General features: G+C 39.2%; 1 protein-coding gene across 1 annotated transcript in view; it reads right to left on the minus strand.

Annotated features, from left to right (window-relative positions):
- Positions 1–5,534, minus strand: part of LOC138370703 (uncharacterized) — a 6,316-nt gene extending 782 nt beyond the window's left edge. The window contains exons 1-3 of the mRNA XM_069335305.1: positions 5,437–5,534; positions 2,287–2,393; positions 766–925 (exon numbers count right to left, since the gene is read on the minus strand). Of these exons, the coding sequence (XP_069191406.1) occupies positions 766–925; positions 2,287–2,331 (205 nt within the window). The 5' untranslated portion in view covers positions 2,332–2,393; positions 5,437–5,534. The remainder of the gene's footprint in view (positions 1–765; positions 926–2,286; positions 2,394–5,436) is intronic.
- Between the last annotated feature and the right edge of the window lie 20,493 nt (positions 5,535–26,027).

Genomic DNA, 26,027 nt, shown 5'->3' on the forward strand with positions numbered 1-26,027 from the left:
TTTAGGTGTTCCCCTGTTCTCCAGTCTTCCTCCGTCCCCTCGTCCCCTTTGTCCTCCCCAGCATTCTCCATTCCCCTGTCCCCTCGTCCTCCCCACCATTACCCTCTCCTCTGTTCCCTCGTCTTCCCCACCATCCCCCCTGTCGTCCTCCCCACCATTCTAAACTACCTCATCCCATGCATTCCATGATGGTCTGATGCTTCCATCTGAAAATTGGGAACATCAAAAGATCTGACTTTCCCAATTTTCTGATGGGAACATCAAATGATCTGATATTCCCATCACTGAAAAATAAAAACAGATAAAAAAAATGATATGAAAAAATAGAAAATAAAATATACTCATGAAATGAACAGAATGGTTAACAACGCAGCTCAATTGCAATGCAATGTCACAATAACATTTAAATATACTTTAAGATATAATCTAGAAGAAAATAAGGATATTGAAACGGTTCATGAACTCTATTTCAATAAAGGACACTATGGGGAACTTTGAAAAATAGTTATTGAGTATAATTAGACAGACTTGTTGCTAGGCAGAGGAGTAATGAGATATATGGCAAATTTTGCAAAATATACAATGAAGGTACACAAACATTCATACCCAAACAAAGCAAAATGCTAGGTAAGAACAAAGCATTTGGCCCGTAGGAGAAAGGAGATACCCACAAGACTAGAATACAAGTCATTAACAAGCATGCAAGTATAATACATAATACATGCAGACATATATATAATCCAAAAAAATGTCAAATTTACGTACTTATTATTACATTACAAATATCCAAGGTTTTGAAGACACGTTTCCTCTTGCGCCCAACGAGTGAATACTGAAACCAGACCCCATAGGTCCCTATCCTCCTCATCATTCGTCTCACTGTGTCTCCACAGCTTGCACCGCCCATTTGAGACAGCGTCTGGACCTGTTAAAATAATGCATAAGCTGTAAGGTAATAGAGAATAATATATATCTTTCAATCTCAACATTAGATTTTCTAATTTCCAACTGTATTAAATAAATAGCATTAAAATATTTTCCTTCTTAACTATTACAAAAATCAACGAATTTGAGTAACTTTTGCTTTTGTTTTATTTGTACCTTAAACATAACACTGAACAATCAATTATGTGCCACCCCACCTTCCTTCATCTGCAAAAAAACTAATCAAAAGACATATGTACAAGGCTAAAAAAATTCAGCAACACTTACCATACTCAGGCTAAAAGAATTAAGCAACACTTACCATACTCTTTTTATATTCACTGTTAACTTTTAGCTCATGTGACAGACTTTCCACCTGCTCAACAGTTTCAAGTGGGGATGGAAGAATGTCTTCCAGGATTGGTATATCTCCATGTGTTTTTGACATATGGGTTTCCGTCATTTTGACAATATTCAGGAATTTTGCAAAAATAATGGCATTTACTATTTTTAAAAGATTATTAGCAAATTTACAGAAATGGTGCATTCGGAAGACAAAACCGTGGTAGACATGGTTGGAACAAGTTAGGTGAGAGGGTGGTGGAGGCCAAAACCATAATCATAATCATCTGTATCAAACCTTATTACAGGTAAAACCAGTAGGCAGTCTACTGTATTTTATCAAACCGTTATTAGTATAATAGATCTCGTAATAATTTTGCAAAAATAATGGCATTTACTATTTTTAAAAGATTATTAGCAAATTTACAGAAATGGTGCATTCGGAAGACAAAACCGTGGTAGACATGGTTGGAACAAGTTAGGTGAGAGGGTGGTGGAGGCCAAAACCATAATCATAATCATCTGTATCAAACCTTATTACAGGTAAAACCAGTAGGCAGTCTACTGTATTTTATCAAACCGTTATTAGTATAATAGATCTCGTAATAATTTTGCAAAAATAATGGCATTTACTATTTTTAAAAGATTATTAGCAAATTTACAGAAATGGTGCATTCGGAAGACAAAACCAATTTTTCACTTTTGACAATTGAGCACCTGCTACATCCAGATTCTAGGGAGGAAAGGAAGGACGATCTTACTGGATCCCATAGCCTCTCCGAGGCACAAACCAGGCTTTTACATAACCCCCCCCCCCTGCACCCGAGCTTTTTAAAATAGTAAATGCCATTATTTTTGCAAAATTATTACGAGATCTATTATACTAATAACGGTAAATAAATAATAAATAGTAAATAAATCAAAATCAGTTACATTATTTTATCTTATTCATAGCATAAATGTTCTCGAAGATTACTAAAAAGAAATTGAATTAGACTACAGCAAATTGGCAAACTTTACCTTGTATCTGTTTCCACCGAGTTTGTTTGGGGCGTTCTTCAACATATCAGCAATACTTGTCTCAACATCTCTTTCAGTTGCATTAGTGTGGGTGTTGATACAGGCTTCTGGAAATTTATAAGAATTAATTAATATATATAATTATAATTCACTTTGCTATTCCCCATTCCACAGTCCTCTCGTCCTTCCCACTTCCCTGTCCCCACATCATCCCCACTTCCCTGTCCCATCGTCCTCCTTACCATTTTCCCCTCCCCTGTCCTTCTTCCTCCCCCACCATCTCCCATTCACCTGTCCCTTTGTCCTCCCCAGCATTCCCCTGTCCCCACCATCCCCAACTCCCCAGTCCCCTCGTCCTCCCCACCATTACCCTCTCCTCTGTCCCCTCGTCTTCCCCACCATACCCCCCTCTCGTCCTCCCCACCATTCCAAACTACCTCATCCGATGCATTCTATAATGGTCTGATGCTTCCATCAGAAAATTGGGAACATCAAATGATCTGATATTCCCATCACTGAAAAATAAGAACAGCTAAAAAAATGAAATGAAAAAAATAAAAAAATAAACTATACTCATGAAATGAACAGTATGGTAAACAACACAGCTCAATTTCAATGCAATGTCACACAAAATTATTAAATCGAAATGAAAATAAATTGAAATCTATGAAAATTCAAATTATCAATACAATCGGAAATATTGAAATAATATCGCAACATAATATAGTGTGGGTTGCTCTTACGTGCAACAGACGGTGCTGTTTTTCAAAAAAGGCATGGTTTTACCTGTCACAAGTGTGGCATCTATACTTATACTCACGAAATGAACGGTATGGTAAACAACATAGCTCAATTGCAATGCAATGTCACAATAACATTTAATAACAATAATAACAATAACATTTAAATATACTTTAAGATATAATCTAGAAGAAAATAAGAACATTGAAACGGTTCATGAACTCGATTTCAATAAAGGACACTATGGGGAACTTTGAAAAACAGTTAATGAGTATAATTAGACAGACTTGTTGCTAGGCAGAGGAGTAAATAATGAGATATATGGCAAATTTTGCAAAATATACGGCACACAAACATTCATACCCAAACAAAGCAAAATGCTAGGTAAGAACAAAGCAGTTGGCCCGTAGGGGAAAGGAGATACCCACAAGACTGGAATACAAGTCATTAACAAGCACACAAGTACTACACTACACAACAACCGCACTACTACCAGAACTGGACGAATCACTACCAAAACAACACATTGCACATCACTACCAAAACAACACAACACAACACAAGCATTGGCAAAGAATTATAGACCAGTTGCACTAACATCCCACATAATAAAATTATTTGAGAGTGATCAGGAGTCAGATTACTAGTTTTATAGAGACCAATGACCTCCACAATCCAGGCCAACAAGGATTTAGAGCAGTTTCTATGATCGAGCCACTGAGATCTATAAAGAATTCTGATCAAGAAAGAGATCTAGGGGTGGTTTTAGATAGAAAACTATAACCTGAGGATCATATTAAGAACATTCTGCGAGGGGCCTATGCTACACTTTTTAACTTTAGAATTGCTTTTAAATACATAGGTCAAAAAGTTTTAAAAGTTTTAAAAGTTTTTTAAACCTCTCGTGTATCATGAGTGTGTTAAAGCATCAGATGGTGCATTCAGATGATGAATATTACCTAGTTCCTTCATCTGGGAAGAATGAACACATATTAGTGCATTCGGATGATAAAAACTAACTACTGTAGTTTAATTGATCAACAGACTGTATATCATATGCAGACTGTATGTGGATCTGCGGGCCACTCCAAACAACAGCCTGGTGGACCAAGCTCCACCAGGGCTAAAGCACAAAGTGATATAGATGTGATAGAGAAACTAGGTCAAATGGAGGAGTAGGTCTGTATATTAAACAGCACCTGACGTGCACAGAGCTACTAAACTCAATGTGGTGGTAGAGTGGTGGGGGGGGGGGGGGAAACATTGCAGAAAAAAACAAAAATACAATTTGGTCAACAAAACAGCATTGTTTAAAATAGAAGACATGGGTTGTCATTTTGGGGGTAAGGTAGGTTACATTGAGTTAATTAGTTAGTACTTAGTTTTTATCTTAAACTGGTTGGGAGAGGTACAGTGTTGCTGTGCTGGTGAAAGAACACCTAAAGGTAAATTAAATAATGATTGCGAATCCACAAGAAGTTGACATAATATCGCTAGAGATCTGCAATCAGGATGATAAACTTTCCTTAAAGAATTTGACAAACACTTGCTGATAGGACATGAAGTAAATGAAATGTATGTCAAGTTTTGTGAAATATATGATAAAAGCACAACAAAATTTGTACCAAAGGAGAGATGCAGAACTAGGAAAAGGGGTTTGTTCAACAGAAATTGCGAGAGGGCCTGAGACCCAAACACACACAAATGGAATCAATATATAGCAAGAGGCCAAACCCCCAAACATACAAGCGATGCAAAGATGCGAGAAACAGCAGCAGCATTAAGGAGAGGGACTTAAGGACCATAAATAAAGTGTGAAAATAAACTCGAGTAAATTTTTTTAACTACTCTCGACAGTGAAGAAAAACAAATATTCAGACGATTTGTGTTAGAATCATTAATCTTACACTTTCGGTCATATTCAACAACACAAATACATACACACACATTCCTGTTGCTGTAGCAAGTGAAGAATTACACACACAGATCACAATAACGTGATGCATCAAATGAACAAATCCACAAGGGCCGTGACGAGGATTCGAACCTGCGTCCGGGAGCATCCCAGACACTGCCTTAATCGACTGAGCTACAACAGGGTAAAAGGGTTGAAACCGAAGTTCTACTGAACTTACTGGATCCCATAGCCTCTCCGAGGCACAAACCAGGCTTTTACACAACCCCCCCCCCCCCTGCACCCGAGCTATGTCAACAGGCCGTTCTCCCTCTTCGCCCTTCCGAATGCACCATATCAGTAAATTTTTTAATAATCTTTTAAAAATAGTAAATGCCACTATTTTTGCAAAATTATTACGAGATCTATTATTCTATAGAATAATGCATATAAATGCATATATGCATATAAATACAAAACATTAATACAAAACAAGTAAATGTAAATAATTTTACCTTGCACCTAGATCCACCAAGCCTGTATGGCGCGCGTTTCAGTACTTCGGAAATCTAGAACTATCTTGAATCTCTAATCTGCAATGAAACAATACATATTATTGCACTTACCAAAACATGGATGAATGTAGAAAATACAGAACTATTAGCTGAATATCAAATAAATGGATTTAATCTATTTCACACAGATAGATATATTACACCGTGTATATTAGGTAATACCTAACATACACGCCTCCACACACACTACATTTGAAATGTAGTCTCAAAAAGACTACATTTCAACAGCAAAGATTACTCCATAAAAAAATAATTAAATTATTGACCAACATGAGAGAGGGTTAGCCAACATGAGGGTTGTGTTGATTGCCTGAAAATATTTAAATTGTGTAATGTATTGAATGGCATTTTTCAAGTTACAACATTTTTTAAATTACTGAACTAGGTTCTAGGCTTTGCTAGGCTTAATTCAATTATTACAGATAAGCCTAACCTAGCCTAGAACCCAGTGGGTTTTCTTCCTATTGGGGAGTGTTGTACATGCCTCGCCTCCACATACACACTAGCACAGCCAGGCCTCGCCTCCACATACACACTAGCACAGCCAGGCCTCGCCTCCACATACACCAGCACTGCCAGGCCTCGCCTCCACATACACACTAGCACAGCCAGGCCTCGCCTCCACATACACACTAGCACAGCCAGGCCTCGCCTCCACATACACCAGCACTGCCAGGCCTCGCCTCCACATACACCAGCACTGCCAGGCCTCGCCTCCACATACTCACCAGCACAGCCAGGCCTCGCCTCCACATACACCAGCACTGCCAGGCCTCGCCTCGCCTCCACATACACCAGCACTGCCAGGCCTCGCCTCCACATTTAAACCAACCAAGCCCACAAATACGTTAACATGGACCAGCATTACACCGTCTAACATACTCTGTCAGATGTAACAACTAAATTTGTGAATTCAAGACCAAATCTATTGTATAACACAGTGTTAGTACGAGAAAAACATTACTTACATTCGAAGCCGTGTTTTAAAATGGCGGCGGTCTTGTACTGACGCTCCAAACTGTGTGTTCGTTTGCGTATGATGAACGTGTGACAATTTACTACAACAATTATTTAATTATTCTTATTCTTTATTTTAATATTTTTAGGGTACATGAAATTTCAAACTTATTTGCACACAATAATATAATTGCATTGTCATAACCTTTATATATTACGGAAAATACGATGACATGAACGAAGTCAAAGTGAAGTTGAAGTCAAAGTCATTCGCCGAACGTATTAGTCATTTTTTTTCTCCCAAACGATAGGGGTAACAAATCCACAGAGAATATAAATGTACAGTAAAGTCAATTTTATTCAGGAAAGTACATACATAGTTGATTTACAAACATAATGTTGGATTTATAGATAGAGCTAGTGCATACAATACCTAAAGCCACTATAGTAGGCCTATAGCATTTCAGGCAACCGGGCAGTATATATGGACCCCTTACTCAAATCTCTGAATATGTTAGATATTAAGTCCCTGCACATACTCTCATGTGTATTTTATATATATAAAACGCTGCACTGTAATGTCAATCCTGACCTTAAAAGCTTCCTAGAAGGTTGTAACAGATCCCATGAGCACCACACCAGAAACAAATACCTATTTGATATTCCAAGAGTACGACTTAGTCAAACTAGAAATGCTTTACAAATCAAGAGACCTCGAATGTGGAATGACCTTCCCAATTATGTTAAAAACTGTACCTCTCCCAACCAGTTTAAGATAAATAAAGATAAATTTATAAGTTAAGAAAAATTCCACAAATCAACAACCCTGTTACTGACCCTGTATTTACCCAAGTCTTTCCTAAATCTAAACTTATCCAATTTATACCCATTGTTTCGTGTTCTATCTTGTGTTGACAATTTTAATACCCTATTAATATCCCCTTTGTTATATCTATTCAGGAAATTGTGGTTGATCTCGAACCCATTGATAATGTGACGACTTATACAGAATTTTGTAACTATATCATCAAGATTGTAACCAGCTTAGCTAAATGTAGTGTGGGGTTCAGTCCCTAAGCCCATATATGTGCCTCTCTAACCATTTAGGTTACAGGGCAAAAACATAAAAACAAAGGTAACTGCAGAAGGCCTATTGGCCCATACCAGGCAGCTCCTATCTATAACAGATAAACACTAAGTACTACCTAATTAACTCAATGTAACCTACCAACCTAACCCCCAAAATGTCAATCCATATCTTTTATTTTAAACAATGCTGTTTTGTTGACCAAATTGTATTTTTACTCTTTTTCTGTCATGTTTCTCCCACCCCTGTTTTTTCCCTTTTTTCTTATTTTTTCTCAACATAATTCATACTTTAATTATGCGGATCAGGACGTCACCTGATCAAACACATCAAACATCGTTTGACCACCATCAAACACACACATTTCGTGTGTGTTTGACGCTCACTGATATGTACCAGCGTTGTTTTATATATGGTGCTATTCTATCTTACGCTTTGTTGCTCTTTTTTACCTACGGGCTCATAGAACATTCTATTGCGAAAACATTGGCACAAAAATGAATGACGTACATACAATAATAATGTCAGGACAGTGATATAATTATAAACTTTCAAAGCACTGTATCGCCCATGTGTCGTCTTGTCACCAATACTGGGTAACAGTTCCGCCACTTCCCACACTCTTGCGGGTGGGCAGCGACCATTATTCTACGTTTATATTCATATCACCGTGTTGGGAATTTCATTGCGAGTACATTGATACCAAAATTAACGCTGTAGGACAAGTGTGGAAGTGATAACAATCCCAAGAGTAAAAACATTTTGTTGCTCTTGGGCACTCACGGCGAGTCATCTACGTAGGTATTTATTGGGTGCTGGTATTCATATAACTTTTGGTGACCGTTTTTGCTGATTTTCTTCTAGAGAATGTTATTGCGAACACGTTGGTACCAAAATGAAATACATAGCTCGAGAACTAAGGTCAGGAGAGTAAAAAGAGTATACACATTTTTGTTTTGACGCTTAATTAAGGTTATTGTGAGTACTCATCGCCTGCCTAGAAACTGGAACTAGTAATTCCATCTATCATACATATCATACAAGAGGAGCCACACATCTATGGATCATCCAATAAAATCAGCAGACTTCTAGATGTTACTACTGCTCGGCTTAGACTCGGTTACAAGTATCTCTGGGAATTCTCATTATCTGCTGATGTAGACCTGACCAAATGTAAACTGTGTCAACAAAATTATTCGCACACCCTCCGTCACTATGTGATGGAGTGCGAAAAGATACATGAATTTAGAGACAATTCTATAACCAATGTTCCAGCGATGTGTCAATATTTCATTCAAAATGATCTGCTACCAGAAATTTTAGCCAAATATCCCCAGTTTGCTAACTGTAGATAACAACTAAGTGATTGTAACCTATCCACCGCTGCCCACTGGATGGGGGACGGTGTGCAGGACAAACATATAAATTTTGATACTAGCTCTCCACATATGTCAGTTGCTTAATTTAGAACCTGTACTTGAGGTCGATCTCGAACCCATTGTTGATGTGATGACTTATATTGAATTTTGTAACTAGCTCATCAAGATTGTAACTTGCTTAGCTAAATGAATTGTGGGGTTCAGTCCCTGAGCCCATTATGTGCCTCTGTAACCCTTTCCACAACCGCCCACAAGATGGGTATGGGGTGCATAATGGGGTGGGGTGTCTTGGCCAAACGTGCCACATCAAAACCACAAGTTGACATTGAATGTGAATTAACAATGAGACAAGTAAGATTTATACTAATACATTTATACTAACTCTGTTGAGCGTTGACCATTTATACATCAAATCTGTTGATGTGAGCACTTTAGTTTAGTCTGCCGTTTAAAGAAAAAAAGAGCATATCAATGGTATATCACAGAAAACGAATTTATCATAAACTCATGTATTTGTCTTATCATATTGAACTGCATTCATATTTTTAATATATAACAATATGAATATACAAATTTCTGTAAATCCCCTACCTTGTTGGAATCTGTGGAAATGAATGAGCAAATGTGCTGGCTGAAGGCGCTGAAGGAAACCACATTGGTTTCATTTTGGATACAAATGTCCATGGAAATTCAAAATGGAAACTAATTATATAGTTGAACCTGCAGAGACGAGTTTAAGAATCTGTGTTGAGAGTGATGGACACAGCCTTCACAATTATACTTCAGAGAATGTAAACATCTAAGAGTCATTAGAAATATGTGTAGAATAATAAACCCTACATTGTTTGAGTTAGGGAAAACACCATTTGTGATATATAGATACTATAGCTGTTCCTAAAGATTCACCCTTTTTTGCACCAGCAAGATAACATATAAGATTTTAAGAGTTGACGAATGTTAATATTCTTGTTTGATAAACTGTGAACTTGAGACATAGTTAATAAGAACATATTAACACAACAAAATGTTTTCAGAATCCTTAACACCACTTTCCAACAACTTATATAATTTATATAAATTATTTTAGAGAATAATACATAAATTATATATTTAAACATGATATAGTGTTTAGTGGAATGTATAAGGAGTCAAATTGTGTTAAAAAGAGCAATTATTAGAAAATTTGGAAAAATACTTTTTTCTGTTCAAATTATAACTAAATGGATTATAAAGGTTTCACTCAGCCAATATATATCATTCACAATTTATTAATGAATTTTACAAAAAAACACCATAAATTTTATATTTAAACATGTAAAAACTATTTGTTTTACATTTGGAAGAAAATAATTGTAGAAAAACAATTTATAATTAAACCTTTGTGTTTGGATTTTTTGAGTAAAAGTTTCTCAAAGGCTTTCCTGCACCATTCTCAATGCAAATCATTCCCACACCTATGGCAAGAGATAGGCGAACGTTGTGTAGATGACTTGTGTTTGCTGGGATGACAGTGAATTATTGTCACGTTTAATATAGAAACGTTTGATTGAGCCCAAGATCAGTGTAGCGAAGTAATACGTGCTATTGTCGCAAATATCGAGTGTTCGAACTTCTAGTGATCTTTGAGAACTTAAAGAAACAGAGCGCGTGACGCCAGAGAAACAAGCAATAAACATCCGCGCGGGGGGAGTCGCCCAGCTGATTTTGACATTGACGAGAGGGGAAGTGTTGCCAGCTTAGCGAGTTCATATTATATGAGTGGGAACCAGCGACTCCCGCCTGAAACAGCTGATTGCTTATTGATATGACCTTGTGATGTCTTTGAATGAGTTTTAAGTAAAATACAAAATACATTTGTGTTTATATCATCCCCTCCATATTTCTTGTGGCTATATAATACCTGAAAGCAAAGAGAGATAGAAGTAAATACCTGCCTGATATCCAAAGACAAAAAAACGCAACTACTTCATGCTACAAACGAGTGGAGAAATAGCAACATCGACCATAGTATCCGTACCCGCATTGAACAACACCTCGACATCCTCACAGACCAACATCACCTCAGCACTGAAACAAGGATTATCAAGAAACTAACAACATTATATGGAGGACCTATGGCAATTCCACGACCAAGAGATGGCTTCCTGAACCTTGCAGGAATTAACCTCACTGAGGACCAAGTCACTCTCCTAAATCTGGGCATAAACTGTCATGTTATGTCCAGACCGAGTGAAATGGCCCGGAAAGTGGAGTTGGAAATTCTGTTGGACGACATATTCGACCTCGAGACACAAAAGAAGGTCACTACCAAAGATACCTTACAAGCAGAACTTATTGCAGAAGGAGGAAAGAATCGAGGCAACTACAGAAGCACCATACTGTCCCCCGAGCTTAGAGCGGCAGCTAAAAGCCTTCGTGAGAACAAGGAGATAGTTGTCAGGAGAGGTGACAAGTCGCCAATATATGTCATTCTTAAAAAAGACGAATATCTGGCGAAAATGAACATCATACTCTCTGACCAAACTAAGTTCCAAAGGGTAACGAAGGACACTACAGCCGAATTAAAAGCAAAGGTCAACAAACTGATCGAAACTGTGAACGCCAAGAAATCCGGACTCCACCTGCCAAAGATCATTGGGGAATATAAACCTGGATATGCGTATGGAAATGTCAAGACGCACAAGCCTGGAAACCCACTTCGGCCAATCATTAGCCAGATACCCACACCCACGTACAGATTGGCGAAGCGACTCAACGGCCTGCTGACTCCTTATGTTCCTTGCGCCTTCAGCCTGAAGTCTCCAAAGGAATTTGTGGACTTACTGCGGGGCGCACGGGCCACAGGGATAAGAGCCTCGTTGGACGTAGAATCGCTGTTTACCAACGTACCTGTGGACGAGACAATCGGAATGATAGCCGACAGAGTGTATCGTGATCCAGCCTGTACTCCTCTTGACATGCCAGAAAGTATTCTGAGGAAACTACTCCAAGCTTGTACTAAAGAGGCACCCTTCTTGAGCCCGGATGGGCACATGTATAAGCAAGTAGATGGGGTCGCTATGGGTTCTCCCCTAGGTGTCCTGTTTGCAAACTTCTACATGGGTACCATCGAGCAAAAAGTCTTAGTCGACATGAACTTGAAACCGGCCATATACTGCAGGTATGTTGACGACATTTTTACACAGGTACCTGATGTCAGACATCTGCAGGAGCTGAAGGAGGCATTTGAGCAGAGTTCCGTGCTGCGTTTCACTTACGAGACGGAAAAGGATGGGAAGCTGCCTTTTCTAGATGTAACAGTCATGGAAAAGGGCGGAGGTTTCCACACTGCAGTCTACACAAAGGAAACAAACATAGGAATGTGCCTAAATGCCAACAGCGACTGCCCTGACAGGTACAAGAGGAGTGTTGTTAACGCATACGTCGACCGTGCTCTCAGCCACAGCTCAGAATGGAAGCAAGTCGACGAAGAACTCTGTAGGGTAAGGCAGGTTCTAGTCAATAACGGCTTCTCCAATGGTTTCATCGAAGACATCATAAGAAGGAAAGTGAAAAGCCATGCAACCTCCGAAGAGACAACTAACACAACACCTATACCCCCTATTAGACTATTTTACAGGAACTTCTTTTCCACAGCTCATAAAACAGAGGAAAGGGTCCTGAAAGATATTGTTAATAGAAACGTTATCCCTACAGACAAAAATCAGAGGATACAACTGACGATTTACTATAAAACCAGAAAAACGGCCAGCCTACTCATGAGAAACTCTCCAGACACGAAACAGAACGCTTTAAAAGAGACTAACGTCGTCTATGCCTTCAAATGCCCACTTGGGGACTGTAAGCTCCAAAAAACCCAGTATATAGGCAAGACAACAACATCTCTTTCTAGGCGTTTAACGATGCATAAACAACAGGGCTCCATTAAGGAACATATAATCTCTTCCCATAACCAAACCATCGCCAGAGAAATCCTAGTAAACAACACAGAAATCATCGATAGATACAGCGATAGCAGGCGGCTCGACGTTTGCGAGGCACTACACATCAAGAAGTCAACACCAGCAATCAACAGCCAATTATTGCACAACTATATTCTACCCACCTCAAGACTCCGCTCCAATATAGAAGCATCAAGAAATATGGACCAATAGGCTTTCTACAAACACTTCTATTCAATATCCATTGTTTCGTGTTCTGTCTTGTGTTGATACTTTTAATACCCTATTAATATCCTCTAATGCCACATCATCCTTCCCACCTTACTCAAATGTAATGCCACATCACCCTTCCCACCTCACTCAAATGTAGATATAAAATCAGGGAAACGCAAGTTCTAATCAGTTGTGTATTTGTGAAGTCTTTGAAAATGTAATAAGTTTTACGAAACGCGCCCGTGTCGCGTCAGACTAGAAATAAAAATGAATTTTGGAGAAGTGATTTTTGATTTACCTCCAACAGTGAAGCATAATGTACGAAAGATTGAGAAAATTCGTGTTAGAATTATTAATCTTACTTTTTCGGTCATATTTAATAAAATATATATATATATATATATATATATATATATATATATATATATATATATATATATATATATATATATATATATATATATATATATATATATATTATTAAATATGACCGAAAAAGTAAAATTAATATTTCTAACACGAATTTTCTCTATCTTTCGTACTTTTCTTTTCCCTGTTGGTGGTAATTCAAAAATCAATTCTCCAAAATTCATTTTTATTTCTAGTCTGATGCGACACTTGAGCGCGTTTCGTAAAACTTATTACATTTTCAAAGACTTTAGTTTAAACATACACAACTGAATAGAACTTACACATCTTCGATTTGTTTATAACTACATTTGAGTGAGGTGGATGGGGTGAGGTGGTATTAATAGGGTATTAAATTCCTAAACACAAAACAGAACCCGAAACAATGGGTATTGAATGGAAGTGATTGTAGAAAGCCTATTGGTCCATATTTCTTGATGCTTCTATATTGGAGCAGAGTCTTGAGGTGGGTAGAATATAGTTGTGCATTAATAGGCTGTTGATTGCTGGTGTTGACTTCTTGATGTGTAGTGCCTCGCAGACGTCACGCCGCCTGCTATCGCTGTATCTATCGATGATTTCTGTGTTGTTTACTAGGATTTCTCTGGCGATGGTTTGGTTGTGGGAAGAGATTATATGTTCCTTAATAGAGCCCTGTTGCTTATGCATCGTTAAACGCCTAGAAAGAGATGTTGTTGTCTTGCATATATACTGGGTTTTTTGGAGCTTACAGTCCCCAAGAGGGCATTTGAAGTCATAGACGACGTTGGTCTCTTTTAAAGCGTTCTGCTTTGTGTCTGGAGAGTTTCTCATGAGTAGGCTGGACGTTTTTCTGGTTTTATAGTAAATCGTCAGTTGTGTCCTCTGATTTTTGTCTGTAGGGATAACGTTTCTATTAACAATAACTTTTAGGACCCTTTCCTCCGTTTTATGAGCTGTGGAAAAGAAGTTCCTATAAAATAGTCTAATAGACTATATGTTAATAGACAGAGAGCATGAGAGTCCTCATACTCTCTGACCAAACTAAATTCCAAAGGGTAACGAAGGACACTACAGCCGAATTGAAAGCAAAGGTCAACAAACTGATCGAAACTGTGAACGCCAAGAATTCCGGACTCCACCTGCCAAAGATTATTGGGAAATATAAACCTGGATATGCGTATGGAAATGTCAAGACACACAAGCCTGGAAACCCACTTCGGCCAATCATCAGCCAGATACCCACACCCACGTACAGACTGGCGAAGCGACTCAACGGCCTGCTGACTCCTTATGTCCCTTGCGCCTTCAGCCTGAAGTCTCCAAAGGAATTTGTTGACTTACTGCGGGGCACACGGACAACAGGGATAAGAGCCTCGTTGGACGTAGAATCACTGTTTACCAACGTACCTGTGGACGAGACAATCGGGATGATAGCCGACAGAGTGTATCGTGATCCGGCCTGTACTCCTCTTGACATACTAGAAAATATTCTAAGGAAACTACTCCAAGCTTGTAGTAAAGAGGCACCCTTCTTGAGCCTGTATGGGCACATGTGTAAGCAAGTAGAAGGGGTCGCCATGGGTTCTCCCCTAGGTGTCCTGTTTGCAAACTTCTACATGGGTACCATCGAGCAAAAAGTCTTAGTCGACATGACTTGAAACCGGCCATATACTGCAGGTATGTTGACGACATTTTTACACAGGTACCTGATGTCAGACATCTGCAGGAGCTGAAGGAGGCATTTGAGCAGAGTTCCGTGCTGCGTTTCACTTTCGAGATGGAAAAGGATGGGAAGCTGCCCTTTCTAGATGTAACAGTCATGGAAAAGAGCGGAGGTTTCCACACTGCAGTCTACACTAAGGAAACGAACATAGGAATGTGCCTAAATGCCAACAGCGACTGCCCAGACAGGTACAAGAGGAGTGTTGTTAACGCTTATGTCGACCGTGCTCTCAGCTACAGCTCAGAATGGAAGCAAGTCGACAAAGAACTCTGTAGGGTAAGGCAGGTCTTAGTCAACAACGGCTTCTCCAATGGTTTCGTCGAAGACATCATAAGAAGGAAAGTGAAACGCCATGCAACCTCTGAAGAGACAACTAACACAACACCTATACCCCCTATTAGACTATTTTACAGGAACTTCTTTTCCACAGCTCATAAAACGGAGGAAAGGGTCCTGAAAGATATTGTTAATAGAAACGTTATCCCTACAGACAAAAATCAGAGGATACAACTGACGATTTACTATAAAACCAGAAAAACGTCCAGCCTACTCATGAGAAACTCTCCAGACACAATGCAGAATGCTTTAAAAGAGACCAACGTCGTCTATGCCTTCAAATGCCCTCCTGGGGACTGTAAGCTCAAAAAAAAAACAGTATATAGGCAAGACAACATCTCTTTCTAGGCGTTTAACGATGCATAAGCAACAGGGCTCTATTAAGGAACATATAATCTCTTCCCACAACCAAACCATCGACAGAGAAATCCTAGTAAACAACACAGAAATCATCGATAGATACAGCGATAGCAGGCGGCTTGACATCTGCGAGGCACTACACATCAAGAAGTCAACACCAGCAATCAACAGCCAATTAATGCACAACTATATTCTACCCACCTCAGGACTCCGCTCCAATATAGAAGCATCAAGAAATATGGAAATATGGAAAAAAAAAAAACATTTCTGGCTCGCATTGGCCGTTGCCGCTAGCGTGGGAATCAGGCCTTAGCCTTGGGCTTAGGAGCGACTAACCCATGTCCAACTGATGTTCACATGGAACCCTTCCCCACTTCGGTCTTCAAGGGAGTCTCTCTCGAGTATTTGCTACTACCACCAAGATCTGCACCAGGCGGCTTGACATCTGCGAGGCACTACACATCAAGAAGTCAACACCAGCAATCAACAGCCAATTAATGCACAACTATATTCTACCCACCTCAGGACTCCGCTCCAATATAGAAGCATCAAGAAATATGGACCAATAGGCTTTCTACAATCACTTCCATTCAATACCCATTGTTTCGTGTTCTGTCTTGTGTTTAGGAATTTAATACCCTATTAATACCACCTCACCCCATCCACCTCACTCAAATGTAGATATAAACAAATCGAAGATGTGTAAGTTCTATTCAGTTGTGTATGTGTAAAGTCTTTGAAAATGTAATAAGTTTTACGAAACGGGCTCAAGTGTCGCGTCAGACTAGAAATAAAAATGAATTATGGAGAATTGGTTTTTGAATTACCACCAACAGTGAAAAGAAACGTACGAAAGATCGAGAAAATTCGTGTTAGAATTATTAATCTTACTTTTTCGGTCATATTTAATAATATATGTCTACAGGAAAGACTGCTACCAAAATATACTAATATATATATATATATATATATATATATATATATATATATATATATATATATATATATATATATATATATATATATATTATTAAATATGACCGAAAAAGTAAGATTAATAATTCTAACACGAATTTTCTCAATCCTTCGTACATTATGCTTCACTGTTGGAGGTAAATCAAAAATCACTTCTCCAAAATTCATTTTTATTTCTAGTCTGACGCGACACGGGCGCGTTTCGTAAAACTTATTACATTTTCAAAGACTTCACAAATACACAACTGATTAGAACTTGCGTTTCCCTGATTTTATATCTACATTTGAGTGAGGTGGGAAGGGTGATGTGGCATTACATTTGAGTGAGGTGGGAAGGATGATGTGGCATTAACACAAGACAGAACACTAGAGGATATTAATAGGGTATTAAAAGTATCAACACAAGACAGAACACGAAAAAATGGGTATTGAATAGAAGTGTTTGTAGAAAGCCTATTGGTCCATATTTCTTGATGCTTCTATATTGGAGCGGAGTCTTGAGGTGGGTAGAATATAGTGGTGCAATAATTGGCTGTTGATTGCTGGTGTTGACTTCTTGATGTGTAGTGCCTCGCAAACGTCAAGCCGCTTGCTGTCGCTGTATCTATCGATGATTTCTGTGTTGTTTACTAGGATTTCTCTGGCGATGGTTTGGTTATGGGAAGAGATTATATGTTCCTTAATGGAGCCCTGTTGTTTATGCATCGTTAAACGCCTAGAAAGAGATGTTGTTGTCTTGCCTATATACTGGGTTTTTTGGAGCTTACAGTCCCCAAGTGGGCATTTGAAGGCATAGACGACGTTAGTCTCTTTTATATATATATATATATATATATATATATATATATATATATATATATATATATATATATATATATATGTATATATATTTAAAAAGTTTGTGAGGGTACCACCTCTGGTGCCAATGTGGGGACCCATAGCCTCGGAGAAGAAAATAAAAAGTATTCAGAGGAGACCTTGTGGTTTCTCACTGAACACTAATATTATCTTCTCCTACCACCCCCATTCTTTTGTATGTACACATATATATTTACTTTATTTGAACTTTGTTACAAAAATGTTATATTGTTATATATATATATATATATAAATATATATATATATATATATATATATATATGTATATATATATATATATATATATATATATATATATATATATATATATATATATATATGTCGTACCTAGTAGCCAGAACGCACTTCTCAGCCTACTATGCAAGGCCCGATTTGCCTAATAAGCCAAGTTTTCCTGAATTAATATATTTTCTCTAATTTTTTTTCATATGAAATGATAAAGCTACTCATTTCATTATATATGAGGTCAATTTTTTTTTATTGGAGTTAAAATTAATGTAGATATATGACCGAACCTAACCAACCCTACCTAACCTAACCTAACCTATCTTTATAGGCTAGGTTCGGTTAGGTAACCGAAAAAGTTAGGTTTGGTTAGGTTAGGTAGGTTAGGTAGTCGAAAAACAATTAAATCTTGAAAACTTGGCTTATTAGGCAAATCGGGCCTTGCATAGTAGGCTGAGAAGTGCGTTCTGGCTACTAGGTACGACATATATATATATGCATATATGTTGTTGAATATGACCGAAAATGTAAGATTAATAATTCTAAAACGAATCTTCTCAATATTTTTTATGTTTTTCTTCACTGTCGGTGGTAATAAAAATAACAATTCTCCGAAATTCATTTTTTAATTGTCTGGCGCCTAAACGCGTTTCGTAATTCGTATTACATTTTCAAAGACTTAATTTACACACAAATTCTTCGTACTTATACTCTATTGGATGAGGTGATATGGTACAAAAGTTTTGAGTGAGGTGACAAACACAAGACTGAACACGAAACAATGGGTATAAATTGGATAAGTTAACATATGAATGGATTACGGGCTATTCATGCCCGTGCCACCTCTTGGGTGGCTTAATCTTCATCAATCATATGAATGGAAGTAACTGCAGAGGGGTCTATTGGCCCATACTTCAACTTGCTGCTTTCATATTAGTTCGGGGTCTTGAAGTAGGTAGAATATAGTTGTGCATTAATTGGCTGTTGATTGCTGGTGTTGACATTTTGATGTGTAGTGCCTCGCTGATGTCAAGCCGCCTGCTATCGCCGTACCTATCGATGATTTCTGTGTTGTTTGTTAAGATTTCTCTGGTGATGGTCTGGTTGTGAGAAGAGATTATGTGTTCCTTGAAGGCTCCCTGTTGCTTATGCATTGTTAGTCGCCTAGAAAGAAACGTTGTTGTCTTACCTATACACTGAATTCTTTGTGGCTTACAGTCCCCAAGTGGGCATTTAAAGGCATAGAGGACGATGGTCTCCTTCAAAGCGTTCTGCTTGGTGCCTGGGGAGTTTTTCATGAGTAAATTGGCCGTTTTTTAGTTTTATAATAAATTATTAATTAAATTTTCTGATTTTTGTCTGTAGGGATGACGTTCTTATCAACAATATCTTTCAGGACCCTTTCCTCCGTTTTATGAGCAGTCGAAAAGAAGTTCCTGTAAAATAGTCATTTAGGGGTACAAGTGTTGTGTTGGTTGACTCTTCAGAAGTTGCATGGCGTTTCACCTTTCTTTTTATGATGTCTTCAAAGAAATCGTTAGAGAAGCCGTTGTTGACTAGGACTTGCCTTACCCTACAGAGTTCTTCATCGACTTCTTTCCATCCTGAGCTGTGGCTTAGAGCACGGACGACGTAAGCGTTGACAACACTTCTCTTGTACCTGTCTGGGCAGTCACTATTGGCACAGTGGCACATTCCTATGTTTGTTTCTTTGGTGTAGATTACAGTATGGAAGCCTCCACTCCTTTCCGTGACTGTTACATCCAGAAAGGGCAGCTTCCCATTGTTCTCCATTTCGTACGTGAAACTCAACACAAAACGTGAAACTCAACACAAAATTCTGCTTAAATGCCTCCTTCAGCTGCTGCAGACATCTGGCATCCGGTACTTGTGTAAAAATGTCGTCAACATACCTGCAGTATATGGCCGGTTTCAAGACCATGTCAACTAAGACATAAGAACATAAGAACATAAGAACAAAGGCAACTGCAGAAGGCCTATTGGCCCATACGAGGCAGCTCCTATCTATAAGCCCCCAATCCCACTCATATACATGTCCAACCCGCGCTTGAAACAATCGAGGGACCCCACCTTCACCACGTTACGCAGTAATTGGTTCCACAAATCAACAACCCTATTACCGAACCAGTATTTACCCAAGTCTTTCCTAAATCTAAATTTATCCAATTTATACCCATTGTTTCGTGTTCTGTCTTGTGTTGATACTTGGTACTTTTAATACCCTTGTTCTGTCTTGTATTGATACTTTTAATACCCTATGACCCTCTGCTCGATGATGCCCATGTAGAAGTTTGCAAACAGGACACCTAGGGGAGAACCCATGGGGACCCCATCTACTTGCTTATACATGTGCCCATCTGAGCTCACGAAGGGTGCCTCTTTAGTGCAGTCTTGGAGTAGTTTCCTCAGTATGCTTTCTGGCATGTCAAGACGAGTGCAAGCCGGGTCACGATACACTCTGTCTGCTATCATCAGGATGATAGCAGACATCATCAGGATGCTGAGCCACAGCAACCATTCCCTGTCTCCTTGTCCTCCCCACCATTCCCACCTTCCCTGTCCCCTTGTCCTCCCAACCTTTCTTCACTCCTCCGTCCTATTGTCCCCCCAACCATTACCCATTCCCCCATCCCCTTGTCCTCCCCATCATTTCTGCCTCCTCCACACAATTGTTCTCCCCACCATCCCTCACTCCTATGACCCATCGTCTGCCTAACCATTCCCCACTCCACCATCCTCTCGTCCTCCCCACCATCTCCCACTCCTCCATCCCCTCGTCCTCCTTACAATTACCCCCTCCCCCATCCCCTCGTCCTCCCACCATCCCTCTCTCCCCTTTCCCCTCGTTCTCCCCACCATTCCCCACTCCCTCGTTTGATGCATTCCCAAATGATCTGATGTTCCGATCACTGAAATATAAGAAAAACAGTTAAAAAAAGCAAACGAAAAAAAAAAATGGACAATAAACTATACTTATGAAATGAACGGTATAGTAAACAATCCAGCTCAATTCCAACACAATATCACACAAAACAATTATATCAAAATGAAAATAAATCGAAATCTATGAAAATTCAATTTATCAGTGAAATTGGAAACATTGAAATGGAATCGCAACATAAATAGTATAGCGTGTGTTGCACTTACGTGCAACAGATGGTGCTGTAAAAAAAATGTGTTTACTTGTCACAGGTGTGGCATCTATATAGTAGGTATATAAAAACATATGTGCAAACGAATTGAACATTGTTTCAAAATTTCAAAGCAATTAATGAAGAAGATTTTGGGAGATTACAGCATGTTGTTCTTACGTCCAAAAGATGGCGCTGTTTTTTAAAAAAGGCATGTTTTTTCCTGTCACAGGTAACGCATGTATATAGTATGTATATAAAAACATGCGCCTATTCGAATGCAATGTTGTGTCAAAATTTCAAAGCAATCGGTAAAGAGGTTTTGAAGATTTCCCTCACATGAAAAACACAGGTTTTTTTTTTAAACGAAGCATGTTTTTTTTTCTGTCTTATACATTACATCTATATAATATGTAAATAAAAACCTGCTCGGATGCGAATGGAATGTTGTGTGAAAATTTCAAAACAATCGGTGAAGAACTTTCTGAGATTAGCGATTTTGAACAAACGAACATATACATTTTTATTTATATAGACTAGCTGTACCCGGCCACGCGTTGCTGTGGCTCATCAACACATACGCGTTGTTCAGCCACAGCAACCCTCCCCTGTCCCCCCCCCCCCCCCGCTGTCCTCCCCATCATTTCACCCTTCCCTGTCACCTCGTCCTCCAAACCATTTCCATCTCCCCCATCCCCTCGTCTCCCCACCATCCCCCCCTCCCCCATCTTCTTGTTCTCCCCATCGTCCCCCACTCCCCAGTCCTCTCGTCGTCCCCCACCATTCCCCACTCTACCATCCCCTCGTCTCACCACCATCCCCTACTCGCCTGCCTCTCTCGTCTTCCCCACCATTATTGCCTCTCCCATCCCCTAGTCCTCCCCATTATTCCCCCACTCCCTCACCCGATTCGTTCCAAAAAGGCCTGATGTTCCCCATCAGAAAATGGGAACATCAAATGATCTGATGTTCCCATCACTGAAAAAGTTAAAAAACAGTTAAAAAACGAAATGAAAAACATTGAAAAAAAAACTATACTCACGAAATGAACAGAACAGTATGGTAAACAACACAGCTCAATTCCAACACAATGTCAAACAAAATAATTAAATCAAAATGTAATTAAATCGATATCTATGAAAATTAAATTTAACAATGTAATCAGAAACATTGAAATGGAATTGTAACATATTTAGTATAGCATGTGTTTTTATTACATGCAACAGATGGCACTGTTAAAAAAAAAAGTATGTTTTTACTTGTCACAGGTGTGGCATCTATATAGTAGGTATATAAAAACATATGTGCAAACGAATTGAACATTGTTTCAAAATTTCAAAGCAATTAATGAAGAAGATTTTGGGAGATTACAGCATGTTGTTCTTACGTCCAAAAGATGGCGCTGTTTTTTAAAAAAGGCATGTTTTTTCCTGTCACAGGTAACGCATGTATATAGTATGTATATAAAAACATGCGCCTATTCGAATGCAATGTTGTGTCAAAATTTCAAAGCAATTGGTAAAGAGGTTTTGAAGATTTCCCTCACATGAAAAACACAGTTTTTTTTTTTAAACGAAGCATGTTTTTTTTCTGTCTTATACATTACATCTATATAATATGTAAATAAAAACCTGCTCGGATGCGAATGGAATGTTGTGTGAAAATTTCAAAACAATCGGTGAAGAACTTTCTGAGATTAGCGATTTTGAACAAACGAACATATACATTTTTATTTATATAGACTAGCTGTACCCGGCCACGCGTTGCTGTGGCTCATCAACACATACGCGTTGTTCAGCCACAGCAACCCTCCCCTGTCCCCCCCCCCCCGCTGTCCTCCCCATCATTTCACCCTTCCCTGTCACCTCGTCCTCCAAACCATTTCCATCTCCCCCATCCCCTTGTCTCCCCACCATCCCCCCCTCCCCCATCTTCTTGTTCTCCCCATCGTCCCCCACTCCCCAGTCCTCTCGTCGTCCCCCACCATTCCCCACTCTACCATCCCCTCGTCTCACCACCATCCCCTACTCGCCTGCCTCTCTCGTCTTCCCCACCATTATTGCCTCTCCCATCCCCTAGTCCTCCCCATTATTCCCCACTCCCTCGTCCGATTCGTTCCAAAAAGGCCTGATGTTCCCCATCAGAAAATGGGAACATCAAATGATCTGATGTTCCCATCACTGAAAAAGTTAAAAAAACAGTTAAAAAACGAAATGAAAAACATTGAAAAAAAAAACTATACTCACGAAATGAACAGAACAGTATGGTAAACAACACAGCTCAATTCCAACACAATGTCAAACAAAATAATTAAATCAAAATGTAATTAAATCGATATCTATGAAAATTAAATTTAACAATGTAATCAGAAACATTGAAATGGAATTGTAACATATTTAGTATAGCATGTGTTTTTATTACATGCAACAGATGGCACTGTTAAAAAAAAAGTATGTTTTTACTTGTCACAGGTGTGGCATCTATATAGAAGGTATATAAAAACATCGCGTATTCGATGGATCTTTGTGTCAAAATTTCAAATCAATCAGTGAAGATCTTTCTTAAGATTAAAGCGTGTGTTGCTCTTACGTCCAATAGATGGCACTGTTTTCATAAAAAGCATGTTTTTTTCTGTCACAGGTGAAGCATGTATATAGTAGGTATATAAATACACACACTTATTCGAATGCAAAATTTCAAAAGGAATGTCAAAATTTCAAAGGAATCGGCAAAGAGGTTTCGAAGATTTCCCGTAATCGAAAAGCACATAAAAAAACACAGGTATTTTTTAAAAGTGTTTTTTCCCAGTGACTGAGGTGACATTTATATACTATGTATATAAAACCTCGCTCGGATTCGAATGGAACGTTGTGTGAAAATTTCAAAGCAATCGGTGAAGAACTTTCGGAGATTAGCGCTTTTGAACAAACAATCTTTTACATTTATATATATATGCCAGCTGTACCCGGTCACACGTTGCTGTGGCTCAGCAAAGCATGTCCGTTGCTGAGCCACAGCAATCTTCCCTTGTCTCCCAGTCCTCCACACCATTCCCCCTCTCCCCCATCCCCTCGTCTTCCCAACCATACCCCACTCCCCCATCCCCTCGTCTTCCCAACCATACCCCACTCCCCCCATCCCCTCGTCTTCCCAACCATACCCCACTCCCCCATCCCCTCGTCCTCCCATTCGTTCCCCATACCTTCGTTCTCCGCACCATTCCCCCATCCCCCGTTCCCCTGTCTTCCACACCATCCCCCATTCCAAAGTCCCCTCGGACTCCCCACCATTCCCCACTCCACCATCCCCTCGTCCTCCCGACTATCTCCCACTCCCCTGTACCCTCGTCTTCCCTACCATTCCCTCCTCTCCTGTCCCTTCTTCCTCCCTCATCATCCCACACTCCCCTGACCCCTTGGCCTCCCCACCATTCTCCATTTCCCCGTTCCTTCGTCCCCAACTTCCCCATCCCCTCGTCCTCCCCACTATTACCCCCGTCCCCTCGTCGTCCCCACCATCCCCCACTCCCGTCCCCACCATCCCCCACTCCCGTCCCCTCGTCCTCCCCCACCATTCCCCACTCCCTCGTGCGATGCATTCCCAAATGACCTGATGTTCCCATCAGAAAACTGGGAACATCAAATGACCTAATGTTCCCATCAGAAAATTGGAAGCATCAAATGATCTGATGTTCCTATCACTGATATATAAGAAAAACAGTTTTAAAAAACGTAATAAAAACAATGAAAAAAGTAAAAAAAAAACTATTCTCACGAAATGAACGGTATGGTAAACAACACAGTTTAATTCCAATGCAATGTCACAATCCTCCACACCATTCGCCTCCCCAATGCAACAGATACCGCTGTTTTTAAAGAAAAGCACGTTTTTGCCTGTCACAGGTGTGTCATCTATATAGTAAATATATAAAAACCCGTGCATATTCGAATGAAATGTGTCAAAATTTCAAAGCAATCAGTGAAGAACTTTTGGAGACTACAGCGTGTGTTTCTCTTACGTCCAACAGATGGCGGTGTTTTTAAAAAAAAAAAGCATGTTTTTTCCCTGTCACAGACATGACATCTATATAATATGTAGATAAAAACCCGCTCGGATGCGAATGGAGCATTGTGTGAAAATTTCAAAGCAATTTGTGAATATTCAACATATATATGTATGTAGAATATTAATAAATATATTCTGATTATATATATATATATATATATATATATATATATATATATATATATATATATATATATATATATATATATATATATATATATATAAAATTTGTGAGGGTACCACCTCTGGTGCCAATGTGGGGACCCATAGCCTCGGAGAAGAAAATAAAAAGTATTCAGAGGAGACCTTGTGGTCTCTCACTGAACACTAATATTATCTTCTCCTACCACCCCCATTCTTTTGTATGTACACATATATATTTGCTTTATTTGAACCTTGTTACAAAAAAGGAGTTACATATAGGTTACAAAGATGGTTATTATAGGTTGTCGAGTTCCTCCAGCTCCTCAGATGGCGGGCAGGAACCCTGGATGCAGTGCGCATTTCCCCTCTGTATCGCCACGCTGAGGCGCTGGAAAAGAAAGCTGGCAGTTCTAGGGTCCCTTGTTGTTTCAATGAGCCTAGAACCAAGTTCCTTAAAAAAACTGGTAGCACTTTTACCCCAGGCGCCGAGTGTCTCAGAAGCAATGGGGACAAAATTGTAGTGGTGATCCAGTTCTCTATACTTACGGGATTTGGCTGCTTCCCTGTGGGTGGCAGCGCCACCTGGTTGTGCAACACTGAGGTTAATGTAGGTGTTAGCCAGGGTTGATACGCACGTGTAGTCCCATACCAACTGCTTGCCATTCTTCCAGGGGGTTCACTGTGATACCATCCGGGCGACCAATA

The sequence above is a fragment of the Procambarus clarkii genome, chromosome 33, assembly GCF_040958095.1.
Source record: "Procambarus clarkii isolate CNS0578487 chromosome 33, FALCON_Pclarkii_2.0, whole genome shotgun sequence".
Classification (NCBI taxonomy): Eukaryota; Metazoa; Arthropoda; class Malacostraca; order Decapoda; family Cambaridae; genus Procambarus; species Procambarus clarkii.